General features: G+C 37.4%; 1 protein-coding gene across 3 annotated transcripts in view; it reads right to left on the bottom strand.

Moving 5' to 3' along the window:
* Nucleotides 1–202: 202 nt before the first annotated feature.
* The window catches only part of ZFAT (zinc finger and AT-hook domain containing), an 85068-nt gene continuing 58667 nt past the window's right edge, over nt 203–26603 (bottom strand). For 2 of the 3 annotated variants that reach the window (XM_059836355.1, XM_059836356.1), the window contains 5 exons: nt 26401–26539; nt 17638–17756; nt 15810–15936; nt 13608–13738; nt 203–563 (listed from right to left, as the gene is read on the bottom strand). In XM_059836355.1, the coding sequence (XP_059692338.1) occupies nt 324–563; nt 13608–13738; nt 15810–15936; nt 17638–17756; nt 26401–26539 (756 nt within the window). In that variant the 3' untranslated portion in view covers nt 203–323. The remainder of the gene's footprint in view (nt 564–13607; nt 13739–15809; nt 15937–17637; nt 17757–26400; nt 26540–26603) is intronic. The other variant, XM_059836357.1, reaches the window with a different exon arrangement.

The raw sequence follows: 26603 nt of genomic DNA, 5'->3' as shown, positions 1-26603 counted from the left end.
GATGTTTTATTATTGTGGGATAACACGGTTTTGAACAGACAATATTTGTGGGGATTTACAGGAATCAAGTGAGAGATCTTCTAAGAAGGGGAAGAATACTTTTTCCTCAAAATATGAAGATTTTTTAGAAAAAAAAAAAGTCTGAGGAAGTTTTGTACATAAGTTACTAATACAATCCAACCAGTCAGATCACTATCTAGCAACAAGGTCTCGCTTCACAAATTAAGTAAAGATTTGCCAGCTTGCTCACTTTTGGCTAGGAAAAAAACCCCAAACTTCTGGCTTTGGCAGATCAAGCAGCCATCTCCTTTTAATGCTGTTCTTTAGAGCTCCTGCACCGATTGTTCCACAGTTTGTTCTTCTACAGGCTGCATAGCTTCCTGAACATAAACTATGAATTCTGAAGCCTCTCCACCCTGCGTATAGACAGTCACTGTCTCAATTCCCTCCACTTCATCTGATGAGACTACCAGGTGATGCTGTTCAGACAGCTCCACTGAAGCCTGCTGCAGTGTCTCTTGAATCATCAAAGTGTGATTGGCTGATTGCTCCTCTTCTTTTACCTAAGGAGAAATTGAAGCGGTTACAGAAATTGCACCTTTCCAGTAAGTACCTGGTATTGTGATGATTAATGGAAATACAGCACAGAAATTAGAAATCAGATAGGTTTGAAAGAAAATATCAGTTTTACAGAAAATTTCTTATGAGCACTTTTGATTAATAAGTGTATAGCTAGACAGAATACTGAATAGCATCAGAATACCAAAAGCATCTCAGTTATATGCACAGAGAGCTGCAAAGTTCCAGGAACATAGGTCTTTGGAGACAGCTTTAATCTCTCAGCAGTCATTCATTCAAAACTGCTCTTATTTAAATAAACCTGAAAGTCAAACAATTCCTCTAGCAGCACTGAGATGAGAATCCATCGAAAAAGACATGCAAAAACGTCTACTGTACCCATTTCCTTCTTTTTCTTCTTTTTTTTTCCTAGCCAACTGATTGCTCATAGAAGTAAAAATTTCAGCGTAAACCTTAATGGACTTGTATTAGAAAATGGAAATGTTAATATTACTGAAACAGATTCCTAAGACCTCCAGTTTGTGAGGCAGCAATTTTTACATTATTGAAAGGATAGTGACAGAAACAATTGAAAGTAACAGAATTTTTACTGAACATTTTGTTTCTTGTCAAAAAGAAAAAAACAACACAATTTGGTATTGAATTTCAAAGAGTTCAAACAGCTGTCTGTCAATTATTAAAATATAGTACTACTAGAATTCAAGAACAAATCTTAATTCTTTACCAGATCCATACAAAATTCCTATGCAAAGTACTCCAGGCCAGTAAAACACAGCAGAAAACTATAAGTCATGTGGAGGAAATGCATTCTCTCAAGTGTTAGCGATAAAATAATGTACCTTTGAGGAGAGAATGGAATAGCAATTTTTTGGTTTGCAAGATATATGCAAAGGCATTTGTTAGATGTTTTCAGAATACCGCTCCCTGTGTTCACTGAAGAGAGCTGTTTTATTTGCTGGATCATACATGCCAACCCACCTGCAAATGCAACATGCAGTCAAATCAAATCCTGTCTTCCTTCTCTTTTCAGAAAATGGGTTGTTTCTGTTAAGGCCTGTTTCTCTTTCATTTAGGCTTAGCAAATGTTTTAGGAAGTAAGCTTCCAGAGATAAATCACGTTTATTTCTCACTGTAAGAAAGTAGCTGATTGAAATCGTAGGGGGTCACGTTCTCTACAATAAGTAAGTTTTTCATACCATCAGATGCATCTATAAATTGTCCACTTAAACAACAGGGAACGAAGACAGAATTGCTGGCTCACCTACATCTCATGATGGAAAGCAAAACTCCATGGTATTTCCAACAACCATACGAAGTGTAGTAAGAAGAGAACAAAGGATTGATAGATACCAATTTACTGGATCTCGGCATATCCCTGTATCTCAGAGCAGTATATGGTGTGCTTTTTGCAGCACTGAACTCGTAAGCGATTTTGAAAAGAATAGGTCAAACATGGTAGATTCCACAGCCTGTGGAATCGAAATTATGTAAATTAGAAAGGGGCTATTTTTTTTTAATTAGAAGCTGATTCAAAAGTTCTCCAATTCTCCTTTATATGGCATTGTTTTGCAAACAGTAGTATTAGAACAATCAAGTTCAAGAAAATATAATTAAGATCAGTACTGTTGCTTAAGAGGGGAGCAGGAACAGAAGGGAAGAACTACGGTGAAGCTTCCAAGCATATGTTTGACCCCTTAGAGACCAGCAAGGAGAAAACAGAAGTTCTATATGTTTGTTTTCCTGATGCTCTTTTCTACTTTCTTTTTTTTTCCCTAATGGGAAACCATTTTTTTCCCCAATGGTTGCTACCATTCCCATTGTTGTACACTGACTTTTCTTTTAACGTTTTTTATTCCATGTTTAAAATGTCTGTCAGATGATGAAGATTTCAGAGACGTGCAAACCCCTTAGGACTTCATATCACTTTGAACTTTCACTCAATTCATCAGGCTATACAAAGCTTTTTCTTGAACAGTAACAAGTATGTTCAGGTGTTAAATTATTCAGAGGTCCCAGAGTCTGTATGCCTGTAATATATTGATGAAATATATGTGGATTTTATCTGTTGAAAGTTTTAACATCTAAAGAGAATCTTGGCATTGTCACTGACCTTAATGCAACAGCACAATCATACCTACTGATGCTGACTGGCTTTGTTGCACAGGATTCAGATTACAGGGAAAAAACTACAGGAATGGGCTGAAATCCTTTCCACGTCCTGTTTCTTTCACCAAGCGTATCTGAACATTTTAATTGAAAGTTACTTTAAACAGCTCCTGCTGAAGTTCAAGCTCAACATCCTACAAAAGTGGGTGATGCTGGATGCTTGCCTTGACACAATAAAATTTGCAACCACCCTCAGAAAAACTAATTTAAGTACCCTTTACTAATGGAAGCTTGAGCCTCTCTTCAAAAAGCAAGGAGCTAAATCATGAAAAGAAACAGCACTGTTAACTTGCTTCTCTTGTTCCTCCCCCCTCACCCCCCCCCCTTTTTTTTTTAAATTATTAAAGAAACCCTAAGTCCTACTGAAAGCAATAGGAATTTTGTGAATTCCTACACAGAACTCCCTTTTTGTAACTGTCCTCTCCTCTTTTCCTGAGGCTACCTGCTCCAGTGTCAGCTCCTGCGTGAAAGGGAAGGACATACACAAGATCTACTAATGAAGATCATAATATGCAGACACAAGTCTAATCACTACCAAATTCAAAGAGGAAGCTGCAGTTAAAAATGTTAGATAATTAAAATCTCACAGCTTGTTATGAATCAGCTCATAATTACAGCCCTCGATGCTAGAGATCCTCAAACAAATACAAAAATAGGAATGTCTAAAATTTGGCCCTTTAATCATGTAATATACGCTAACCTCTCCTGTGTTAGTGCACTATACATAATCCTCTGACAACACGCCTCAGGCCAGAAAAATTACACTACATTTGCTAAGAGCTGCAAGAATGCACAACACAGTCTGAGAAGGATCTCGTACAGTCTCACTTTAGTCACTCTAAATCAAAACCCATAAATATTTTTAAATATAGTTTTGTGAGTGCACGTAAATAATGAAGAAAGGAAAATAAATAAAGCACAGTTGACACAAAAATGAAATGAAACCAGAATCTCATTCAATTCAATAGCAGCAATCTAATACTTATTCAGTTTTATATGCTTTTGAAATGAAAATGGCCAATAAAGTAAGTTAATTTAACCTCTCTACCTGACTTTATCGATGTGGTTTTATTACCCTTGTCATGCAGGGTAAAGAAGACTAATGCCCTTATTTCTGGTGTTTCTAGCTTCCAGTATCTTTTTTGGACAGCCATCTGTAATCCTTTTAGTTTGACAAATCACCACATTATTTTGGATATTTACATTTCAAATCACTTCAATGTTTACACGCTTCTGCTTGGTTCCTATTAGATTGTTCCACAGGGAATAATCTCAAAACGCTAATTTACATCCCTCAAATTGATGAAACAGTGGGACAGCTGCCATCTGAATGAATGAAGTCACTACACTCAATTCTTTTTATTGGCATCTGAAATCTTTTGAAGAGTAGCATCCAAGACCTCTTTTCTGTTCGACAGCCAGCTGAAAAGCATCTGGCTGCTTATCCTTTGCTAAAGAATGACAGCAAGAAGCTGAAGCCACACACAGCTGGCATATTAAATCAATTCAGTACCTGCATAAATATTCTTTATTAGCTAAATGTGTCTCTCACAAAAGGCAATGGGACTTTCACCCCCATGTCTTCACAAGAAGCTCAACATTTCATAAATGTTCTCAATTTAAATATCCGAGGACCATCCAAATACATGTAAGTGACATTAAAAATGGGTATCTCTTAGAGGAATCTCTTCCTCTCAAAACAAGCAAGTCTTTTTTAATTTGAGAGAAATTAACTCGAGCCATTAAGGAAAATAAACTTCTTCCCTTCCCTGAAAAAGAGTGAAAAAATATTTGCAGTAAGATGCTAAAGCCGCTTTATTATTCTAGAGCTCATCCTGAGAAATAACTAATATCTTCAATTTTCTTTGAAGTCAGCAGGAGTTGCAGGTCCATAGTGTTTAAAACAGTCTTGCTGGGCTTGACCCAAAATCCTCTACAGAATCTCTCCCTTGATTTCACATTGAATGCTGCCTTTCAGTTTACCATGAAGAAGAAAAGTTAATCACAGAGATCTTGCAGGATTTCAAAACCTTACACTAGGTTACAGATGCTCCTATTTATATCATAAGGCACCACAGTAAGAAAATATACAAAATACCTACGGAGAGGATTAACAGGAAGAGTGAACATAAGCACTGTAGATCACAGAGAGCTCCTGGATCTGTGATGTGCCAGCTTACGCTGGTGCCTACAGGACTGTCTCCACCATTTTTCTCAGTGCCATTTGAATATTTTGAACTCTCTGTCTTGCTTCTAGTTCACATATAGATATATTGTGTGAAAAACACAAACAGACACACAGAAAACACTGTAATTTGATCATATGAACCTCTATAATGAGCTACAAAACAATCTGCTGCACAATAGTTTCAGAATAATAATAGAGTTGAATATGAAAGACTTGCTCTGCATAAAATAAAAAATGCAAGGTGGCAAACAAATTTTCATACTGGTGATGTAGATTTTTAAAAAGCTTTAGCAATTGGCTGGTTGAATATATCCTGACAGAGAGACTGTGACTGGCAACTTCACTCATCAGGCAAAATACTGTATCAACACATCTCCTTCTGAGGAAGTATGGACACATTGCCATCATTTCAAGAGCTCTAACAGGACAGTAATCTTGATATGAGATTTTATCTATATGTTACACAGATGACAAGAAGCCCACAGAGGCTGAGAAAACAGGGCCATCTGCCCCAGTTAAAACTTTCCTTTGCTGGTATCCTCACGTTAAGCATCAAATTGCTCATTGTCCTAAAGCAACTGCAAACTTAACCTATATATGTATATATATACAAAGAATATATATATAACTCCATGTATTGCCAAATTTTCTAGATGAACACCAGCATCCAGCATCATGTAGGTACAAATCAGAGCCAGATTGAAATATAAGGTGTGTTGCTGAAGTACAACGTGCAGTAGCCTTTGACATGACAGCCATGCTAATATTATTAGGTATTTATTTTTGAAGGTGTGTTACACTATAAAATTCTGTTCTGTGATCAGCTTCAAGCCGATATGTAATCTTTGCTATGCATTGCTACCGCTGTCACTTTGAAGAAAGTGACTGTTACCATGGTAGGATTTTACTGGAGCCTGAAGTGATCACAGAATAAAAGGATGAAAGGAACTAAAATAAAGGGTGAAATGCATGGAAATCCAGTATTTTCTTAAGCTTGATAAAGATCTGCGTAGTTAGTGAAACAGTTGATATACTTACTCTTCAGAGCAAATTATGTAGAAGTCAAGGTTGAAAATAGGTTATTACGCTTTTCAGGACTAGAGTTAACCCTACACTCCAAGCTACAGAGGTAGTAAGAACATCAGTCCTGTCTCTTATTTCTGAATGGGAGAAAAAGAGAAAGAATTCAGCAGCCAATTACTACTCTTTATTGTTAATATTAGTGTAGTGCTTTGGACCAGGACCTGGATCACATCAGGTATGCTACATGCAAAAAGTATTTCATGCCCCAAAGACCTTATAATTTCAATATAAACCAAGAGATAGTAAGCAGACACAGAAAAAGGGAGGTGGGGGAGTACAACATAAATGAGACAGTGGTAGTTTTGTGTGACAGGCATTAGCATCAATATACCAATAGCCTAACCACAGAAAATTACTGTCATCATATTTTTGAAGAGTAATTGAGGAAAGACAATGAGGTACAAATTGTTCTTCATTAAAAATCCACATAACTAAGCACGATATGGAAGAAGGCATTAAGAAACTTGTTTGAAAAAAATAATGAGCAATTAAATCTTCATGGACTGAGCAAAGGTTGGAGTCAAAATCTTTACAGCTAAAGAGAAATGGGACACTAAGTCAGAAAGGAGTAAAAAGCCTTGGAAATGAAAACAAGGTTTTGTTTGATGTGGCAAAAAAAGGAACATCAAGTGAACAGAATAAGAGAGGATGATGTCAAGAGGGGCAGAGAAAAGTAATCTTTGAATTTTTCTGAAAGAATACAAAAGAGGCAAAACATAATCTGTGAATGTCAAAAAAAGACTATCAGAGTTAACTGTAGCATAAAATAATGATAGCTTGGACAACCATTTTAGCTAAGTGGTTGAAATAAGAGACCATATAAAAGTCATCATGCAGAACAAGTCAGCACCATTTAGCTAATCACTTGCATGCAAAGCCCAAGAATCCTACCCGAAGGGGACAGCAGCTTTCTGGCTTGAGTAACAGGAAAGACTTACATCCCATAGGGTTGAAAAAGAAAGTGGACTAAAGATGAACATTTGTGCAGAAAGACTGATATAATCATCAATAATAATGATTAGTGATTAATACAATCTTCCTAGCCATCTTCAGAGTGAGCCTGAAGTGATGGCTCTAGAGCAACAGGAAAACTTTAGAGAATAGATGCAATCTTGGGTCAGGAGAAGATTGTCTAGAGTGGCAATGTAATTTTGAAAAATGTCTTTGAAACAAAGATCATGCAAGTCAAATGTCTGTGTATTACTTAGCATGTGAAGCCCTGGATTTTTGACTAAAGCTTTATGTGCTACAAGTAAGGTGGCATAAAAATGTCTGTTTGCAGTGCTCACCCAGATATACTGTTCAGAAGAATTAGAAATTAAGAAAAAGAACAGGGAGTTGACATGCTGAACAAGATCATGGGCATAGGTTAGTTGTGTTTTTGGGGGGTTGGTTTTGTTTTGCTAAGAGTTAACAAAGACTACTGCTGTGCTCTCCAGGAGTTTTCTGATTACGAGGTAGGCAGGATTCGCTCTGAATGAAGAGGGATCTCAGTGGCTTGTTCATACAGGAAAAATAATACTGAGCACAAGATTTAAAGCTTTACACAATCATCTGCTGATGAGTTTCTCATATCAGGACAATAATCTCTGGTTTGGTATGACACGTAAAACATATTACAGGCCTAAACGTGGCAAATAAGCAGCACATTTAAATGAAAAAAGTCCAAAAACCAGACAATATGCAACCAAATTTAACTGGTTACTATAGTATACTGATTTAAAACTTTGGTTGAGACTAGGAATCCCAAAAATCTACTGCTCTGGTTCAGTAATTTGAAGCAAAAAGAAAACTTCAAATTTGGACAAAGAACCATACATAGTTTCTACCTTTTGTTTCAAAGAGATTTGGTACAAGTAATACACTGCATTTGTGAAAAATAAATGAATTAAACCAGCAAGTATCTAGCTACCATTACACATTCCTGCTAACAAGCACCGGAAATGGAAGAACAACAACTACAACAAAAACTAGAGCTGATGGACGCAGACCAAGAAAAGGCAACTCTTCTCATGTTCCGGTCAGTGCAGTGAGGGATTCAGGAAATAAGCTTTCAAGGATGTTCATATTGTGAAACCAAGAAAATGCACTTTGAATCTTGACTTGCTGGAGAATAACTTACAGACACTACACACTGAAAGAGTCTCCTCTGCAGAAAATAAGATAACAGGAGTGCTCATTTCTGAGGGAAACGTTTCTTCACAAGAAACTCAGTATTTAAATCAAACAAATCTTTAACTTGGAACAAACTACTTCTTCAGGATCAATTAATATCCTTACCTGATGTAAATGCCAACCAAAGGAAATACTATGTATCAAGGTAGTTTGTAGTTAAACTCTCTCTCTCTCTCTCTCTTCTAGTCTACATACAGATATATGTGTGAAAAACAAGTCTTTGAACACAGACCTGCAGACAAGGGTGGCTGTGATACCAGCATGACTGCTCATCCTCCAATCCTGCCTTTATATTCAGCACGTGAGATAGGAAAACAGTCCACCTATATAAATAACGGACTGAACAGCCTCTGCTAGCAAAATAAACAAAAAACCAAATGAAACAATCTCCACCCTAAGGCATGAGGGCAAAAGTATATCTGTAACAGGACACAGAGATTCAAATGAGCAGAAAGTAAAGTGACTTGTTTTACATTTCCAGTCCCTCCACCTTGCAATGTGCTCTGTTCCCACAAAACTGCTTTCTCCCCAAATTTCTTGTCTGTGTTTACCATCCACTATGAACAATATTTCCTGCCTTTTCTAAGCATTTATTAGCCTCTTTCCTAGTTATTCTTCAAACTTAACACTCTCTGCTCTCACCTTTTCTCCACCTTGTTACTTTTTTGGGTCTTTAAGCAGTGCAGAACAACTCAAATATCATGCCATAAAGAAATATCTTCATTAGCTCTGTCAGAAAGAGATCCAGACTGAATCACTAGTAACTGAAAAGGATTCAAACTAACAAGGATACACTTCTCCTGCCATGCTGTGATCAAAGCTTCAGTGTGGATATTTGCCAATCTCAGATCATACTGGTAAAACTTCACATTATTAACTTTTTCTCTTGGGCATTTGGTGTGTATTATGTTCCTTAGCAGCTGTATGTTTTCATAGCTGTCACGCAACAAGATTTCTCCCAAATTAGATGCCAGAAAAAGATTAATGTTGATAACTGACTCTCAGGCACGAATGAGCTAAAGTAATTTCAGGCTCCAGACACAATCTTTGAAAGGCCTCATACACATGACACTATCAGAGCCAACAACGATTCCTATTTCCCAATCATAATCCAAGCTAAATAGGGCTAACTTTCTATTTTTGGGGTTTAAAATTGTAAGCTGAATCCCAACTCAGGCTGTGATTGGTTACTGCTATGTTGTCAAAGTGTTTTCTTTTATAAAATCATTCCTATGAACAAAACCCACAAAGTTTCCAAAGTCAGAACTGAATTTTTTTTCTTCTCGACACTCAGTTCAGGAGCTGGGGGCTTTGAACAGACAATATGATCTTGATTTCACCTCCTTTATAATGTGTACCCATGATTCAAGATACTTGCAATAAGTCTACATGCAACCCAGAACAATAATTTAATAGAAGAACACCTCAAACATGGTATCCTCTCTGTCTTGTGACTTAGTAGAAACGATTTTTAAAATATACCAGTCAGATCTAGCTAATATACTGGACATCTTGCAATATGCTGAAAGGGACTTATGGTAAAGACCGAGTTTGTTTCTGCAGGCAAAGGTCTTGCATTAACCTGAAACACTACAAGTACTGCACAACAAAGGTACCTGAGCACACAGGTTAGGGGAGCGCTAAAGCATGAGGATGGCAGCACTACTGATAGATACATCCGGATTCACACAGAATTCTAAGGATCAAGTGTAAATGGCACTTTCATGGGGTGAAAAGTAAGGAAGAGGACAGCTGCGGGAGAAAGTTCCAGGGAAGAAATGGGAGACAAAGATAGCAACAATATAGTGTAACATTTACAGCAAAAAATACTTTTCAAATGTTCTAATAATTTAGGATTTAGAAGAAATTTCTTGGTGGAAATACAGAAATATGAATGCAACTTGCAGGGCTAGCTAGAAATGAGATATGAAGGTGAGAACTGATCAAAAAACTGGATAATGTATGTCCTTAGCAAAAAAAAGAAAAAACCCAACATAACAGAGTAAAAATCAGAACAACTACAATAAATGTTGTTAAGGAAAAAAATGGAACCAAGCTGCTAAGCAAGGACTCGGTGAGGCCATTAAAGAACAAGAGTGGAAATTCAGTGACAGATGATGCTGATATATCGCTGACACCCTGAATGAATTTTTTGTCTCACAATCCACAAGAGAAGGTGAAGGTCACAGAAGAAAGTGTGGAATAAATTTTCCGGTAAGAAAGTGAAGTATGAACACGTCTTAAGATCACTTCAAGGTTAACAATTAGGAACTCAGCATACTTAAAACCTGACAAAGTCATAGGTACAAATGAGTGATATCCCACAGAAAGCAACCTGGTATTGAAGAAAAAAGAAATGCTGACAATTCTGAATAGGAGATGATTACAGTCATGTTAATAACATATAAAGACTTCTTTCCCTCAGATTAAAAATGGGTGTGGCTGTAATTCTGAAGCAGTCTTCTGGTGGGAAGACAAGAACTGGAAACTAACTAAAGCTGTGTAACAGATCAAACAGACTTTGATAAATGATTTATATAGAAAATTAAAAGAGAAAAACATAAAAGAGGAAAATGAAAGGAGAAAAATTTAAAAGAGAAATAATCATCATGATCATCATCTACAGACCTCCCTTGGTCCTCGCTCTACTTCCATAAAGCCCACTAAAGGTAACTAAACAGTCAGTCAGCTGTCAGTAGGCGTACTGCCACTTGATCCTCCCCTGGGAAATCACAGATCTGCACACTTCTGCACACACAAAGTGAAAAGTCACTGAGGCTACCAGAGAAAGAAATGAGTAGGCATTCCAGCATAGGCAAGAAACATGTTAATAGAGGAATGATGTTTCCAGCATCCAAGTAAGGCATTAGTAAAATCCAATGTAAGCAGAAGTAGCACAAGATCACTCAGCTTGAGATGTACTTAAATTCTTCACTGATTTTGCTTCTGTGCAACCTCAGGTTAGGAGAAAAAAGGTGTTTTATATTAACAAGACTCTAAAGGGAAGAAAACAAAAAAGAAAAGCAGCAAAGAGATGCTGTGCTCTGAGAATTCAATATTTGATTTGATATAGGAGTGGAGCTTCTAACAGTTTGACATCAGACCAGTGAGAGTCATTGATGTATACAAGGCAAGGGAAAAGGAAGTGATCGATGCTTAGCAGCTTGTAAACTCAAAAGGCCAGAAATATGGATTAAAAAGTGAGGGGAAAAAATAATTTGTAATATAAACATTTACTTACAAAAAGCTATCAGCAAATTCAGATGGCCTAACAAGGAAGACGATAGATTTTAAGATGAATCAGCCATTGATCAGATTTAATACTTGAGGAGGAAGAAGCACTGAATTTTTTTAATTATTTATTTTTAAAGTTTAACATGCAACTATCAAAACATAGTTTCTCCTTGGCAGCTGCAACTTCAACAGTCACTTTCTCCTATGCTTTTAGAAGGGCCTCAAAAGATGCATTTTTATGGGAAGAACAGGTTTCAGTAATATTGACAGCACAGACAAATACCAATGGCTAATACCGCATTCAGCCCTTAAATAGGTCATATGTACAGCACAGCACGCATGTTGGCAGTGACTCTACTGTTGTTTTGAAACTTGCGCATAATAGGACTAAAATTTTTCTTCTCTTTAATGACTGAATTTAGTTTCCAAATTTGGATCCATTATTCTTCAAGAAAACCAAAAACCCTTATGCGGTTTCTAATCAAAATACCTGTTCAGTATTGCAAAGGAACATCTCAAAATGCTTTGTCTTGAAATTCTGCCATGTCTCCCTGACATTTGGGCAGCAAGTTTAGGAATTATCCAAATACTGCCTTCACAGACTACGGGCTTCCCACTTCTGTGAGCTCTCATCAATTCAATGTTCACAACACTACAAAAAAATACTGAACTCAAAAGTTAGTTCTAGCACTCAGAATAATCAGAGTTTTCATTCATTTAACTAAGAGGACTTAAACTCTTGAGGAATTTAATTAAGACTTCTCACGTACCTTCCTCCCCTCACCTATCAACCACATTGAGTGCAGAGACCCCAATGAATCAATGAACAGAATGGGAGAAGGGATGAGCAGAGAGGTAGGATGAAACAGGAGGAACAAGTGGAGCCTGCAGAACACTGTGAGGAGAAACGTAAAATGTCAGCAACAAAGTTGGCAGACACCCGTGAGGAAGAAATACTGAGCAAAAGTCTTGATGTTTGCACTCAACAGCCACCTCAAATTGAAAATTATTTCCTTTTACTTGATGATTTTGTAGATCTTATCATTCTTAATTTCTAAAGTGTTTTAGTAATACTGTACATTGCAAATATTTTTAGGAAAAATTGTGCAGTACCAAAATTCAAGAAAAATGTACATACGTTATGTAAGTTACTTCTACCAATATCTTATAAGGTTTGTCTCATTTTAAGAGGAACTATATTGCCTACCACAAATTATGTTACTTAATTATCAGTTGAATCTACCATTTTTCTGGAAAGAGAATTCGTGCAAAGGCCTGAAATTAACAATCAATCGATCTTACACTTTTTTTTTATATTGATCTATATCTTCGTGTCTTGCACAATTTCCCTGGTAACAACAAAATTAACTACCTACCTTTTCAGGCAACTACAACTCAATTGAATTTTTCTTTATTTATCCCAAACGTGGGTGGCCATGCTGACTTTTGTCTCACTTAAGCAACTGATGTAAGGAGCACCTGCAACATTCTTCTCGGAGCTGTTACATGCCTGCAGATCACTTGGGTTGCACCCCTCATTAGAAAGGTAGCGTGAACTCAGATTGAGGAGAAGTCTCATTTGTCCCAAGGGTACATGAGTTTAGGACCCCACAAGTCTGTCTAACTTCAGCCACAGGACACCACTGCAAAGGCTAATGACAACAGTTCGTCTTTCGGTACGGTCCTACAGCACCACAGTTGCAGAGCACGCACAGTTCTGCACAAGCAATGCCCTTTCATGCTCTTCTGTATGTGGATGAATGCTGTGCCAAGGACCTCCTGATTCTTTTAGGTGACAATGGAACTAAGTGCCCACCCACAACGTCGGTATGCTATTTTAAAAAGTGCGAAAACGCTTGCGAGAAAAAGGCTGTAATTCCTCACACACACACACATATATGTGTATATATATGTGTGTATTTGGTCACTCGTATTTTATATACATGCAAAAATGTATGCATTTATATATGTATAAACATATAGGTGTATATATGTATAAATACGTATGTGTGTGTGCATATAAACACACATACACACAACATGTAGTCAGAAATTAGTTTAGGAATAATTCTATATGTCTTGCACAGTGATTCAAAACTTAGCCCTTGCAAAACAATACTCATTTCAGAACAAATACACAAAAATAAAATACAGCTTTTTTGGAGAAGAAAAGAGCTCTTACCTGCTTTACCACTGTCACAGTGCCAGGTGCCATGGTAACTACAGAAGCAACCGCAGTGGCATCATGGGTTTCCGAACCCAACTCAATGATTTGCTGCAGGATGTTTACAGCTGTTGGATCAAGTCTTTCACCTTATCAAAAAGACAGTAACCATAAGATCATTACAGTAAAACAGCTTTACGGGTATGTGAATCTAAGTGCTAAAGGCACTCTTTCCCCTCCTGCCTTAACCCTGACTCACAGTGCTGTTTATAAATTTCAAATAGCTCAATAACATGACACTTTAATAACAGATCTATGGCAGGAAAGTATGCGCAAAACAATTTGCCCGAGGAGTGCATGAATCAGCAAGTGAAGCCACACTGATCATTTGCATGCCTATTTGAAAGAGATCTAAAAGAATACATTGAATAAAGAAACAATAGGTGCAACTCATAGCAGTAACTGTAAACGAGGAAGCTGCAAGACTTTACAAATCCGAATGTGTATTTGTCAGACATTCAACTTAAACAGAACCTGAACTCTATACCTATAACCACAACAGTTATTTGGTATATTACAAACCTGTGTTTACCATCTGTCTGACCATATGCAATACCCCTCAACCTAAAAGATGTACTGTTATCACTAACATGCTGAACGGAAAAGTTAATTGCTTGAGACAGCTCATGCTTATCATTTTATAAGAATGGGATCAAAACATGTTTGCCCTTTTTTAAAAAATCCTCTTGATATGTGTAGCCCTGACAAAGGAAAGGCAAGTTTACAAAAAAGCCCCCATACATGGAAGTGTGAAAAGGAAAGATTCGGAGGCTGGAAAATGTTTTTTCTTATGCACGAATAAGAATTCCCCTCCTGTGGCCCACCACTCCCACACACCCAGCACCAGTGTAAGAGGGATGTCAGAAAGGGAAAGAAACTCGCAGGGTCATGCTAAAGCTGCCTTGTGTTTGCTGTAATCACTGTTGGATCTAGGAAAGAGACAGTAAATAGAATAAAGCTCATCTCTTAACCCCAAACCCTTTCAAACTGAGGTTGATACTGTGATGAGGATCTAGGTCAGATAATTTCAGTTCAAACAGAAAGTAGTAATATTTTTTTATCTATGTAAGAAACAAGTTTATCTGAGTGCTGAAAAATGTTTGCTTGCTTTAGGGTTTTTTCTATATAACTGCCTTTAGACAAGATACTACTGGTTTTTGTACCTAAAGGGAAGAGTCTGGAAGAGTATCTGAAGTTGGATGCACTAAAGCAAATCATTCTTTGCTTTGCTTTGAAAACTACAGCCTCATGCTTAAATCAAAAATGATATTCCATGATCATGTTTATTTTAATTTAAATATATAAAAGCTTAAGAAAAGTTCTCAAGAGCTTTTTACACATTCAGAATTCCCAGTCATTAAAATAAAATAAAATACAGAAATTGTCAGTAATGTAATTTAATTGCAACATGCTTGGAAATTCCATTAGAAATGGGAGTTTTTGAAATGTATCTGTATTATGAACTATAAAGATCACAATGGTAAACAATTGTAAAATGCCATCTTCTGATAACCAACGCATTTATTTATATATATAAAACCAAAACATATGAACACCTACTCTAGTCTCTGATGTTTTAACACTCTCAGAAATCTGAACATTTTTTCTTTTCTTCCAATTTTTATTATTTCCCACTTCACAATCATTGTCTAATCCCATTCTTGTTCTTCCTCAATCTGATACAGAATAGCTTACTCTGTTTTGTGTATCATCAGAATTAAGTTTGTTAGTACTGTCTTGGGAACATGGTAAATGAGCTATTCCACCATGTCCCTTCTGCAGGCTGGCTGACTTAAGCAGGGAGAAAAATAATAGCTAGAGAATAGCCATTAGATACACACCATCTACTCTGCCAAGATAGCTGATTTCACAATATATTTAATAATACAGGCAGGAAATTCCACACACCCAATAATACAGTGCAAAAGAGAGTGTGATAAGTATTAATGACTTAAAGATACAGAAATTCATAAAGAATGGTCATTTCTCATTATTTATCCTCAAAGAAAAATACAAACCACAGAAGTAAGTTCTGGATGACAAATTTAATCATTTTTAATAGTTTCACAGGAGAACATATATTGCCCAGTATACTCAAAAGAATTAGATATTTATGAAAAAAGATATATTTTGTGTTCCAACCTAAAAAAGGTAACTTACCATTCTCAGAAGTATATCTAAGGTTCTGTAATGCAGCTACTGCAGCTTGAGTGCCTTGAACATCTTCTCCAGCCTCTGTGATATGGAGATATTGAGCCGATGCTTCTTCAGAAACTTCAGCAGTTAACTTGAAAACAAAACCCAGCCAGGGCATGAATAATCTTACTCTCACTTTAGCAATTTAGAGAACAATGAAAGTTTGAGTTTAAAGGAATGAGTTTTGGACAACAAATATTTTAACAAGAGTTACAGAAATACTCGGTGAAACAGAATTCAAGAAGACTATTACAGGGAAGTTGGGATATCATGCCATAGTTTTCTTCTAGATTCCACTTCAAAAGATGTTTTAAGCATGCTAAATTACCTTGACTTCATTTTTGTTGCACAGTTATTTTACAACTAACAACAGACTTCTATTGTATCAGGGTGTAGTAAAGACATTTTAGGCAAAATTAGTTTATAATGCATGTCCTTGCAGATCTGGTAAAGTATCTCTGAAGTTTGAAAATGGCATTTTGTTTTAGAAAAATTATCCTTTCCATAACTATGTTTTTTCAAGACAAGCTGTCAATATGTATTCCTGCTCTGATGGGACTTCTTTACTTACAGCCGTCTCAGCAGCAGAGACGTGCTTGCATCCCAGACGCCCTCTTATTTTTTCAGGTTTGGGCATTTACTGGGAGAGCGTGCAGACAATCGTTTGTGAAATGCATATCGATATAAGACTTTGAAGGACCACATTTTAAAATGCTTGCCCTGTCTTCTTTGAATAACTGACAATATAGAACCTACTTCGATATTTTTCAAGGACTTAGCATTCTGTCTGCGGGTACTCAAAAACCGTTGAACAAGAACTGCAGGACAGCTCTTCCAAATGAGGCATTAGACTTATAACAGGGGATAGACTGCCTGAAATTTATCAGAACAGGTCTTAAACTGTGGAGGTCAGCTCACTGCAGTTGACTTTTGGCTTCTTCCTCTCACTGGACACCAACAAAAGCCTACTCAGGCAGTGAAAAAGACTCAGCTTGCCAACTGTAATTTTTTAAATAAAAATGTCTAGACAGTTCTGTGGTTTTCCCGTAGCTTCTGCATCTACAGTCAGCTCTGCTCTGTAAGAGTAACAGTTTTCATTTTAAAACAAATAGCTACACATATGACAGCCGAGGAAAGTTTGAAAGGGTAGCTGCCCTACCCCACCACAAACTGAGAAAATTCAGGTTGTTGGTTTGGGTTTTTTCTAACCCAGCTTCTTAGTTCTAACAATTTTTTTAAGGTCTGATCTTAGTGATACTGTGATTTCCTATATACTTTGGATTGAAGCTGGAAACACAGAACAAACGACAGAAGACTACTCTGTATAACAATACCCTTTTTTTAGCTGACCAATTTACAAATTCAGTTTTCTACATTCTAACCTTTTCTGGACCAAGACATAAGCTTCCTTCATTAATTCAATATAAGCTTGCAGCTTTGCGCATCTTGCAGTTAACACCAGTGAATATTTAGCATATAATAAAATGCAGCAAGTTTTTCAATTTCACATTTTTTTGCTAAAACTTTCTCCCTTTCTGCTGCAAATAAAGGAAAAAAGCAGAAAAAAAAGCAGAAATAAGCACTTACAATGTTGTTAATCCTACCAGTATTAAAGCAGTCAAGCTTAACAGTCAGAGCAATATATGCATTCAAAATGGAGATGAGATAACATGACCTCCTATCTTATATAAACTCAAGAACACATTTCTGAATACTTCTTATTCTTATCCTTACTTTTCTCCCTAGAATTTTTTAAAATCTTAGGGCCAAAGCCATGGCAACTTTGCTTTACCTCCCACTTGTTCTCCCCATCATGTTCCACTAGCTTCATTCCATGCTTGTTTTTAAGATGTCTGTTGAATTCCCATTTTGTACCATACACAAAGCTGCAAACAGGACACTTAATGCCACCTATAAGAAAACACAAATAAATCTTTGAGTTATTTACATATAAATTCTTTTTCAAGGCAGTAAGGACCCATTTAATTTGACTCCATCTCAATCAAGCCACATAACTAATTTAAAAGGGTTTCCTTTATCCCTGTGTCCAACATGAGAAAAAGGGAAAAAAAATAAAGTAGTTGAACTCTCACAATGCTTAAAGGGCAATTTTGGATAATGGTAATGCAAGGCGTCTGGAACAACTCATATATCTGGGAAGCTATAGCCAACCTGCTTCCCTGCCTGCACGCCTCCCTTCAACGGATGTGAAGTTGCAGGAATCCTGTCCCCATCTTTCCCCCACTCCACACCTCTCTCCCTGGGGAACCACTACCACAGGCCCATTAGAGAGAAAGAGCAGGAACAACTATTTGCATTAGTCTCAGACACAGCATCATTTCCACAATTAGGTCCACGTAACAAGCATTGGTTTCATCTCTCAGGAGCTACATGTTAAGGGAGATAGCTAAACTATAACAGAGGGAACATAAATTGCAAAGTAAATAATAACTTCTCTACCAGGTGAGAACTTGTGCTTGTTTTGCTAACAAAAGCCATTCTAGAAGTGGCATGTACATTAGAAAGTGAAAAGTTTTTTCAAGGACTGACAACATACTAAGTTTGACCAACCCCACCCCATTTTTTTTTTGCTTGGCCACAAAAAACCACTGCAAACCTGGGAATGCTTCAGCCTGTGCAGAATCATTCCTACAGTCATGATTCTGGCTGAAATTCAAGTCTGGCAGCATCAATGGAAACTAGTTCTAGTTTCCAAGTGAAATTTCTTTCAAGTCTGGGGGTGTCTATGACTTACGTTCTGCTTTAGGCCCACGAAAAACAAAACCTAGCACATGTTTAAAATTATTCTGAACTAATGCTTTTGTCCTGTAAATACTCTTTTATTTCAAATCATAGAGTTCCTTAGAGACTACTTTTGATGCCTACTCCGTTACATAGCATTGCAGCTTCAAACGTAAATTGTATGTATAGTCCAAAAATCTACGAGACTGGGGTCTCTGACAAGCTTTAGCTTTAAATATCCATTCCCTGTTGTCTTGCAAAGCCCTGGTGTGCCGGCTATCAGGACACGATGCAAAACCATAGTGCACCGTATTCTTTCAGTAAGTGCTGGGATTTTTTTTTTAAAGTGCTAAGAAACAACACTGAGATCTTAATATTTAACATACACAGTAGTGGCATACTTTAATAAGTTTTTAAAAAATGTATCTTCTCTAAGACAGTTGTTCTAGTTTTCTGAAGTTTCAAACAAACATTATTAAGTTTTTTGGCACATTATCAAAGCAAATGAGGAAGAATTAACAATGTAATGTCATCTTCACCCAACTATCTTTGCTTTTGAGAGTTTCTACTGTTTATGTTCACATACAAAACTGTACACCTAAGTTTTCTGTCTATCTACAAACTGATGCATAGCATGAATTTAGCACAATAGTTGCTGTCTGAGTATGCAGCATTACAGGTAAAACACTGAGCATGACAAAATCATAAGCATCCCATTTCCTACACTAGATTAAACAGCTTTTACTTCTTTTTTCTTGTGAAAGTCATTTGGTCAAATGTCAGATCTCAGGTGCTTGTAATTATGCAAATAAGCATTTCTCTTTTTTCCCTCCTATTGGCTAAAGCAGAACAAAAATAATCTGTATGTGATAAATTGTTGCATTAGGTGACCAGAACTCACTCTAACAAATCTAATGGCTAGGGAAGGGCGTCATGCCACTTTAGGAACTATGCCACCAGATGGCTGACTCCACATTATCATGGCAAATGATGACTCTTACCCGTCATGTTCAAACGCTTCACATACACTCTCATAAACTGGTTATAAGGCAAGTCCTTGTTGCACGTAGCCTTTTATGACTGAAGTGATTAGAAAAAGCAATCCATTTTACAGTAATGGAAACCTACCATATGGTATTCTACCAGGTGAAAAGAAATAAACTTTCTGTTTTGATAAAACAGAATATAACTACACCCAGACGCTAGGGTCTTTAACTGACACTTATTATTCCCGTACAATTTCCCCTCTTTGCTGTCGATCTATTGTAAGCCTTCACCAAACTTCACTGTTATAACAGATGCTCAATACTCCATCTCTAGACAAACTGAAATAGTCTCCCTCTTAAGGGAAACTCAAAAGTTCACAAAAGCAAAATACTTTTGTTCAGATTAGGACAAAGATATTATCAGTTACAGAAAATGAAAATAATTATTCATTTCACACCAATCTGTAGTATTAGGAAAAACCTGCTGTTATGAAAGAGACGACACTTTTCTGCATTACTTTGGTATGGAAACTATGATAACAACACACCAGATAAATTAAAGCTGTAACTTTTGTCATTATGACTTTAATTAAAGAACAAATAATGGAAGCATAGAATTAAACTGGTAATATATAACTCCATGTCAGTGACTTGATATGACAGCTCAGGAAAATTAATTTCTAGACGATTCTTTAAAGTAATGGGTAACATACAGAGAAAGTCAACAAATTACACACCTTACCTACTTTCAATACCAAAACTGATGTTTGCAACAAAATAATGCACACAAACATTATACAGCTCCACAACTTTTTTCCATCATGGCATTGACACATGCTCTCCAAACTATTTATTGGCCTAAAATCTCCATAAGACAACTATTATTTTATGTTAAAAGAAAGCATGGGATGATAGCAGTACAACAGAACACAGGGGCCACAACTGGATCATCACATATGTACTGCACGAGGCGTTGCACAAACACAAGTAGAAAACCTGTCTCCCAGAGAGTGCAGAAATATGTAAACAAAACAACGGATGGTCAGGACTATTAGTGAAGAGAAAAGAAACAATTTTGGGAAAAATTTTATATGACTTGCCCAGCACAAAGCAATGAAACTAAAATACGAAGCTATCAAATGAGCAAGTAGGCAGAAAAAAATAGCGGGTAATGCATATATAGTACTCTTGTCCCCTGTGCAGAATACATCAAATTCTTATAGTATTTATTTTCCTTTATTACTTTAAAATACTAAAATATATGTCAGATCATAAACTTCCATTTAACAAACAAACAAAAAAAACCCAAAAAACCCCCAAGCATTTCTCTGATCCTGGCTGATCCTAATTTCTAATATAAGCCCAGAAATTCAAATACTGCTGTCTATCCCTGGCAATGCAGCTGCTCAAATGAACGTGGTTCCCTCTTCTATGACTCATTCATTTATTTATAAACTCACCCTAGGAATCTTGAGTAGAGTCCGGCAGTCTACATTCATATAAATATTTCCAATTAAGATTATTTGCACTGTCTGCAATGCCATCAAAAACCCGTTGAGAGTAGAGAAGAAAAGATGAACAACTATGAGGCAATCCACTCTGGGCTCAGTGGGTGATTTAGAACAAGCAGAATACAATACGAATAGGTATAGACAGCTTTCATTAGACATTGATCATTGTTAGTTTCCCATCTCACTGTTTTTCCAAATCCTTTCGCTTGCTGGTTCTCCTGCCTTTTCCTTTTCATCTATAGTCCTTTAATTTCAAAGGACTTGTTTACTATCAGGTCTGAAGGGTCTTCTTCCCTTATATGAACACATGAAAAATTTTCCAAAATTGCTTTTCAGATCTATGAATATGGTAAACTGAAACTTGATAGAGGCTAGTCAGGCAGGACCTGCTGGCCCACGCAGGTCAGAAACGCATACCTTGTCATACTGCATAATATGTCCACAAAGATCTGTTTGTGCTGTGTGACCCAGATACAGAAGATCTTCTGATTCCAAAATCAGGAAAAATTTTATTAACTTCAATAGGACTCATGTTTATCAAATCCAAATGCAAACCCTAATTAACTAAAGTCTCCCACAAGGAACATTTTTTTTTTGTTTCCCGATGAGATACCAAAACATTGAGAAAAACTGATGTTTCTACAGTATGGTAAGAAATCTGCAGATCTCCTGTTTTTATTTTGGGCCCATGTGTTAAGATCCATGTGATGTGTCACAGAGCAGGAAATGCAGCTGGCAAAGGAGGTTGCATGTGGGAAAAGTGCACCTACTAACACGGCTTTCTTCATGCAGAGTCCTGATAAGAGGCACTGACTTCAGAGCTACTACATGGATTTGAAGCCCCTTTACTGCTCTAAAACTCCACACAGCAGGTGAACACATGGAAAGCAGGCACAGCACTAGCAGTAGCGCAGGAAATATAAATGCTGTGTAAGGAAGGGAAAAGAAGGATGCAAAGTCAGAGAAAGATTAGAATAGTTTAGACTATTTCAGTTGGAAGGGACCTGCAATGATCATCTAGTCCAACTGCCTGACCAATTCAGGGCTGACCAAAAGTTAAAGTATATTATTAAGGGCATTGTCCAAATGCCTTTTAAACACTGACAAGCTTGGGGCGTCGACCACCTCCCTATGAAGCCTGTTCCAGTGCTTGACCACCCGCTCAGTAGAGAAATGCTTCCTAATGTCTGGTCTAAACCTCCCCTGGTGCAGCTTTGAACCATTCCCACATGTCCTATCACTGGATCCCAGGGAGAAGAGATCAGCACCTCCCTCCCCACTTCCCCTCCTCGGGAAGCTGTAGAGAGCAATGAGGTCACCCCTCAGCCTCCTCTTCTCCAAACTAGACAAGCCCAAAGTCCTCAGCTGCTCCTCATAGGACATTCCTTCCATCCCTTTCACCAGCTTTGTTGCCCCACTCTGGACACATTCAACGACCTCCACATCCTTCTGAAATGGTGGGGCCCAGAGCTGCACACAGTACTCAAGGTGAGGCCGCACCAACACTGAATACAGTGGGATAATCACCTCTTTTGACCGACTGGTCGTGCTGTGTTTGATGCACCCCGGGATGGGGTTTGCCCTCTTGGCTGCCAGGGCCCACTGCTGACTCCTGTTGACCCTGCTGTCAACCAGCACCCCCAGATCCCTTTCTGCAGGGCTGCTCCCCAGCCACTCCTCTCCCAGTTTATACTTGTGCCCAGTGTTACTCTGTCTTAGGCGCAGAATCCGGCATTTGGACTTGTTAAATTTCATCCCATTAATCATTGGCCAGTGCTCCAATGTGGTGGACAAAGCATGTCCACCACAGAAAAAATTAAAGGCTGTTCTCTGTCTTCGTTATAAGACTACTCCTGCATTCTCAATAGATTTACAGGTTTTTTGTTTCAGTGGAAAAGAATTATTTTCATAAGTGCATTTATCTGGCTCCCAAAGGAAAACCTAACTAGCATATGATTGATTTTATTTGTTCAAAACATTATAAATATGATCCTTAATTTCATGTCAACAGAATTCAATCTCAGGTACCTATTCTTAAAAGTGACTATGGACAAATAATTCCTCGCAGTGCTCAGATATTTGGAAAGTTAAACAAAGCTCCCCATAGCACACAGTTCTTCCTTCACCAGCACGACTACAGAATAGAGGCTTGGAGTACTGACCAAGTAAATATTACCTCTATAAAACAACCGCAGGTTCCCTGACAACTTTCACTGTCTGTGAAAATAACTGTAAAATTCTACTATATATTCCTGCCCTGAAATTTATAGACAAAGATCTACTTTTTAAATTATTTCTGGTTTATTGACAAAAAGAAAACAAAGAAATGTCATATAGAAATCACACAGGCTCAAACTCCTTAATGTAGTTACACATTTCTCCATGATAGTGCAAGTTTAAAGGGAGAGTCTCAGACTTTGAGTGCCTTTCTGTGTGTAAATATTTCAGCATTATTTTAACATGGATTAATGCCTTCAACAGACAGATGTTCTGCGTTAGATGAATAATTTGGAAATACTATTTAGAAATAATGTCATCTTAGAAGAATTCTATTTAATTCATTATCTAATAGAACAGCATTATTTTGGTCTCCATTCTTCAACAAAACCAGAAATTCTGAAGATCCCAAAAGATATAAAAAGGCTGGTAGCTTCTATTAGAAAAATAGAGAAAACACTTTCTAAAATTATCAGAACCAAAGTAAGAAATTAAACTCTACCAAGCATTAAAATATTTTCAACACAATTTAATATTTAATTTGGCTTTCTCCTCTTCTTTCCCACTTCCCCTCACACCAGGCACTAGAACTGAAGGAGCTGTACACCCAAAAAGGTATCTGACTGCGTAGTCAATTGTTTGCTTTGGTTCACCTGCCCAGTGTGCAACAGCAGAACTACCCATGGGAGTCAGACAACCTGTACAAGTCTCCTTTGCTAGCACCCAGACACTGCAAGGAATGAGTTATAATTTGTGATACCTGTATCAAGCAGAAATAAAGCAACTAGTGACATTGACCATCTTTTCAGAAGGATATAGGACTTCACCTGGGATGAAATTTATAAACAAAACCAACAACAGCCAGGAACATAACTTTTTGTGCTACTATATAAATGTGGTAAAAACTACTACAATCTGATTTTCTCTTCCCCCTGGCATTGGTGGACTTGGCAGGGTTAGGTTTACGGTTGGGCTCAATCTTAAAACCTAAATGATTCTACGATTCTATTCTATTAGCTCTAATACTTAATCTTGAATTTTTGATCCTCCCCAAAATCCTTGTTGCCTTTACTTAGTTTATCTGTGACAGCGATTTCTCTAATTGACCAGGTGTCTATATGTAATTAGTTTTACTCGTCACTATCTTTGTGTGGTACAACTATAGTTTTACACAGACAGCAGTAACAAGCAGTTGTTCTAGGCGGAATGAGGTATTTAGGACTCTAACACAGAAACGTTATGCAGGGAAATGCACGCCTGGTATGACAGCCTTGAGAGGTAAAGACCCAGGATGCAGCACAGAGGAGGGCAGGCATGGTGTGACAAAAAGTGGGGTACAAGCTTGGCTCTGAAGATCCCACAGGTATAAACAACTTAGAAATGATCAGTTAAAAATATGCAAATCTGGAGCTGGATAAAACTGGCTTTAGGGACAACAAAAGTAGTATTTAACATACATGAAGAGCACCATAAACAGTAAATTCAGATTTAATTTGCAGCTACAGACCAATGAAAAAGAAAAGTGTAAATGTGTGTAAGCAAACATGTAACAATAGCCCCAACTGGAAGGGGAGAGGAAGATCATAGAATCATTTAGGTTGAAAAAGACCCTTAAGATCATCAAGTCCAATTGTAAATGTAACACTGCCAAGTCTACCACTAAACCATGTCCCTAAGCACCATGTCTACACATCTTATATTAGGAAAAACTTCTTCACTGAAAGGGTTGTCAGACATTGGAACAGGCTGCCCAGGGAGGTGGTTGAGTCACCGTCCCTGAAGGTTTTTAAAAGACGTCTGGGTGAGGCGCTTAGGGACATGGTTTAGTGGTGGACTTGGTTTACGGTTGGACTTGGTGATCTTAAAGGTCTTTTCCAACCTAAACGACTCTATGATTCTATGATTCTAGATGACTTTTAAATACCTTCAAGGATGGTGACTCAACTACCTCCCTGGGCAGCCTGTTCCAGTGTTTGATAACCCTTTTGGTGAAGAAATTTTTCCTAATATGCAATCTAAACCTCCCCTGGTGCAACTTGAGGCCATTTCCTCTTGTCCAATCACTTGCTACATGGGAGAAGAGACCTACACCCACCTCGCTACAAGCTCCTTTCAGGTCTTTGTATGTAGAGAGCGATAAGGTCTCTCCTAAGCCTCCTTTTCTCCAGATTAAACAACTCCAGCTCCCTCAGTATAAGACTTGTGCTCTGGACCCTTCACCAGCTTCGTTGTTCTTTGGACATCAAGATGAACATCATAGTCCTCCCAGAGAAGAACTCCAGATGCTGACAACTTACTAAAACCCCTATCCCAAAGCCAACACCAGAGGGACACCACCCATCTTAGGACTCAGAGAAACAGTGGAAGGGTGACCATAAGACCAGGAAAAGAGTAGAAACTAAGAAGTGTGTGTGTGTGTTACCGTTTTAATTGTAATAACACTACTATTCAGACTTCTTCTGTATATAAGTAATTACTTTTTTTTTTTTTAAATAATAATTAGATCTAGACTAATGGTGATTCTTGAACTAGACTGTTAAGTTTTCTATTATACTACCAAGAAATTCTTTGCTTTACTTACATAGATAAGGTGTGTTTCCTTTGCCCATAAAAAAAATTTTGAGCATAAGAATTTGTAACCTGTTTTACCTGTACTCTCTTTTCCCCGCCATTTTTCTAGTGGGGGAATAACTTGCTGCCATTTACTCTTCAGTCTTTTTCCTTACATTTCCTCAACCTTACCTTTAGTTCAACCTTGCAAAACTGTCATAGAAATTTATCAGTAAACAATATAATTCATTTCAACACATAGTGATACTTTACTTACAAAAGGAGACAAACAAGTGAAAACGATAAATGTATGCAACAATGAATAGCACAGGCAAGGTAAATCAAAACTTTGGTTCATCCACCCTTAGATACCAAGAACAAAGGACACTAAATGGAGGATAAAAGGTGGCCATTTCAGAATTACTAAAAAGTAGTAGCGATTTATCACATCACACCCAATAAACTGAGGAACACATATTGCACAAAAGTTTACCTTTACACCAAGTTTGCTTCAGCAAAAAAAATAAGTCTTATATGGTGGAGATGTACCTTGTTGGATAAGGGCTTCTGCTGCAGGCTCCCCAGAACCTACATTTACATACTCTTCGTTAGGATGCTTTCTGTTGTAATGCCTCTTCAGGGAGCCAGATATGTTGCAGGAATAGTGGCAATGTGCACAACGGAACGGCTAGGGCAAAAAGGAAAATGTTAGAACGTATTTCCTGACCTCTTCAGGATACAAGTTTAAGCTG

Source organism: Gavia stellata, chromosome 3, assembly GCF_030936135.1.
Source record: "Gavia stellata isolate bGavSte3 chromosome 3, bGavSte3.hap2, whole genome shotgun sequence".
Taxonomy (NCBI): domain Eukaryota; kingdom Metazoa; phylum Chordata; class Aves; order Gaviiformes; family Gaviidae; genus Gavia; species Gavia stellata.
Note: the sequence above shows the minus strand (reverse complement) of the source record. Positions and strands in the feature narration are given on the sequence as shown.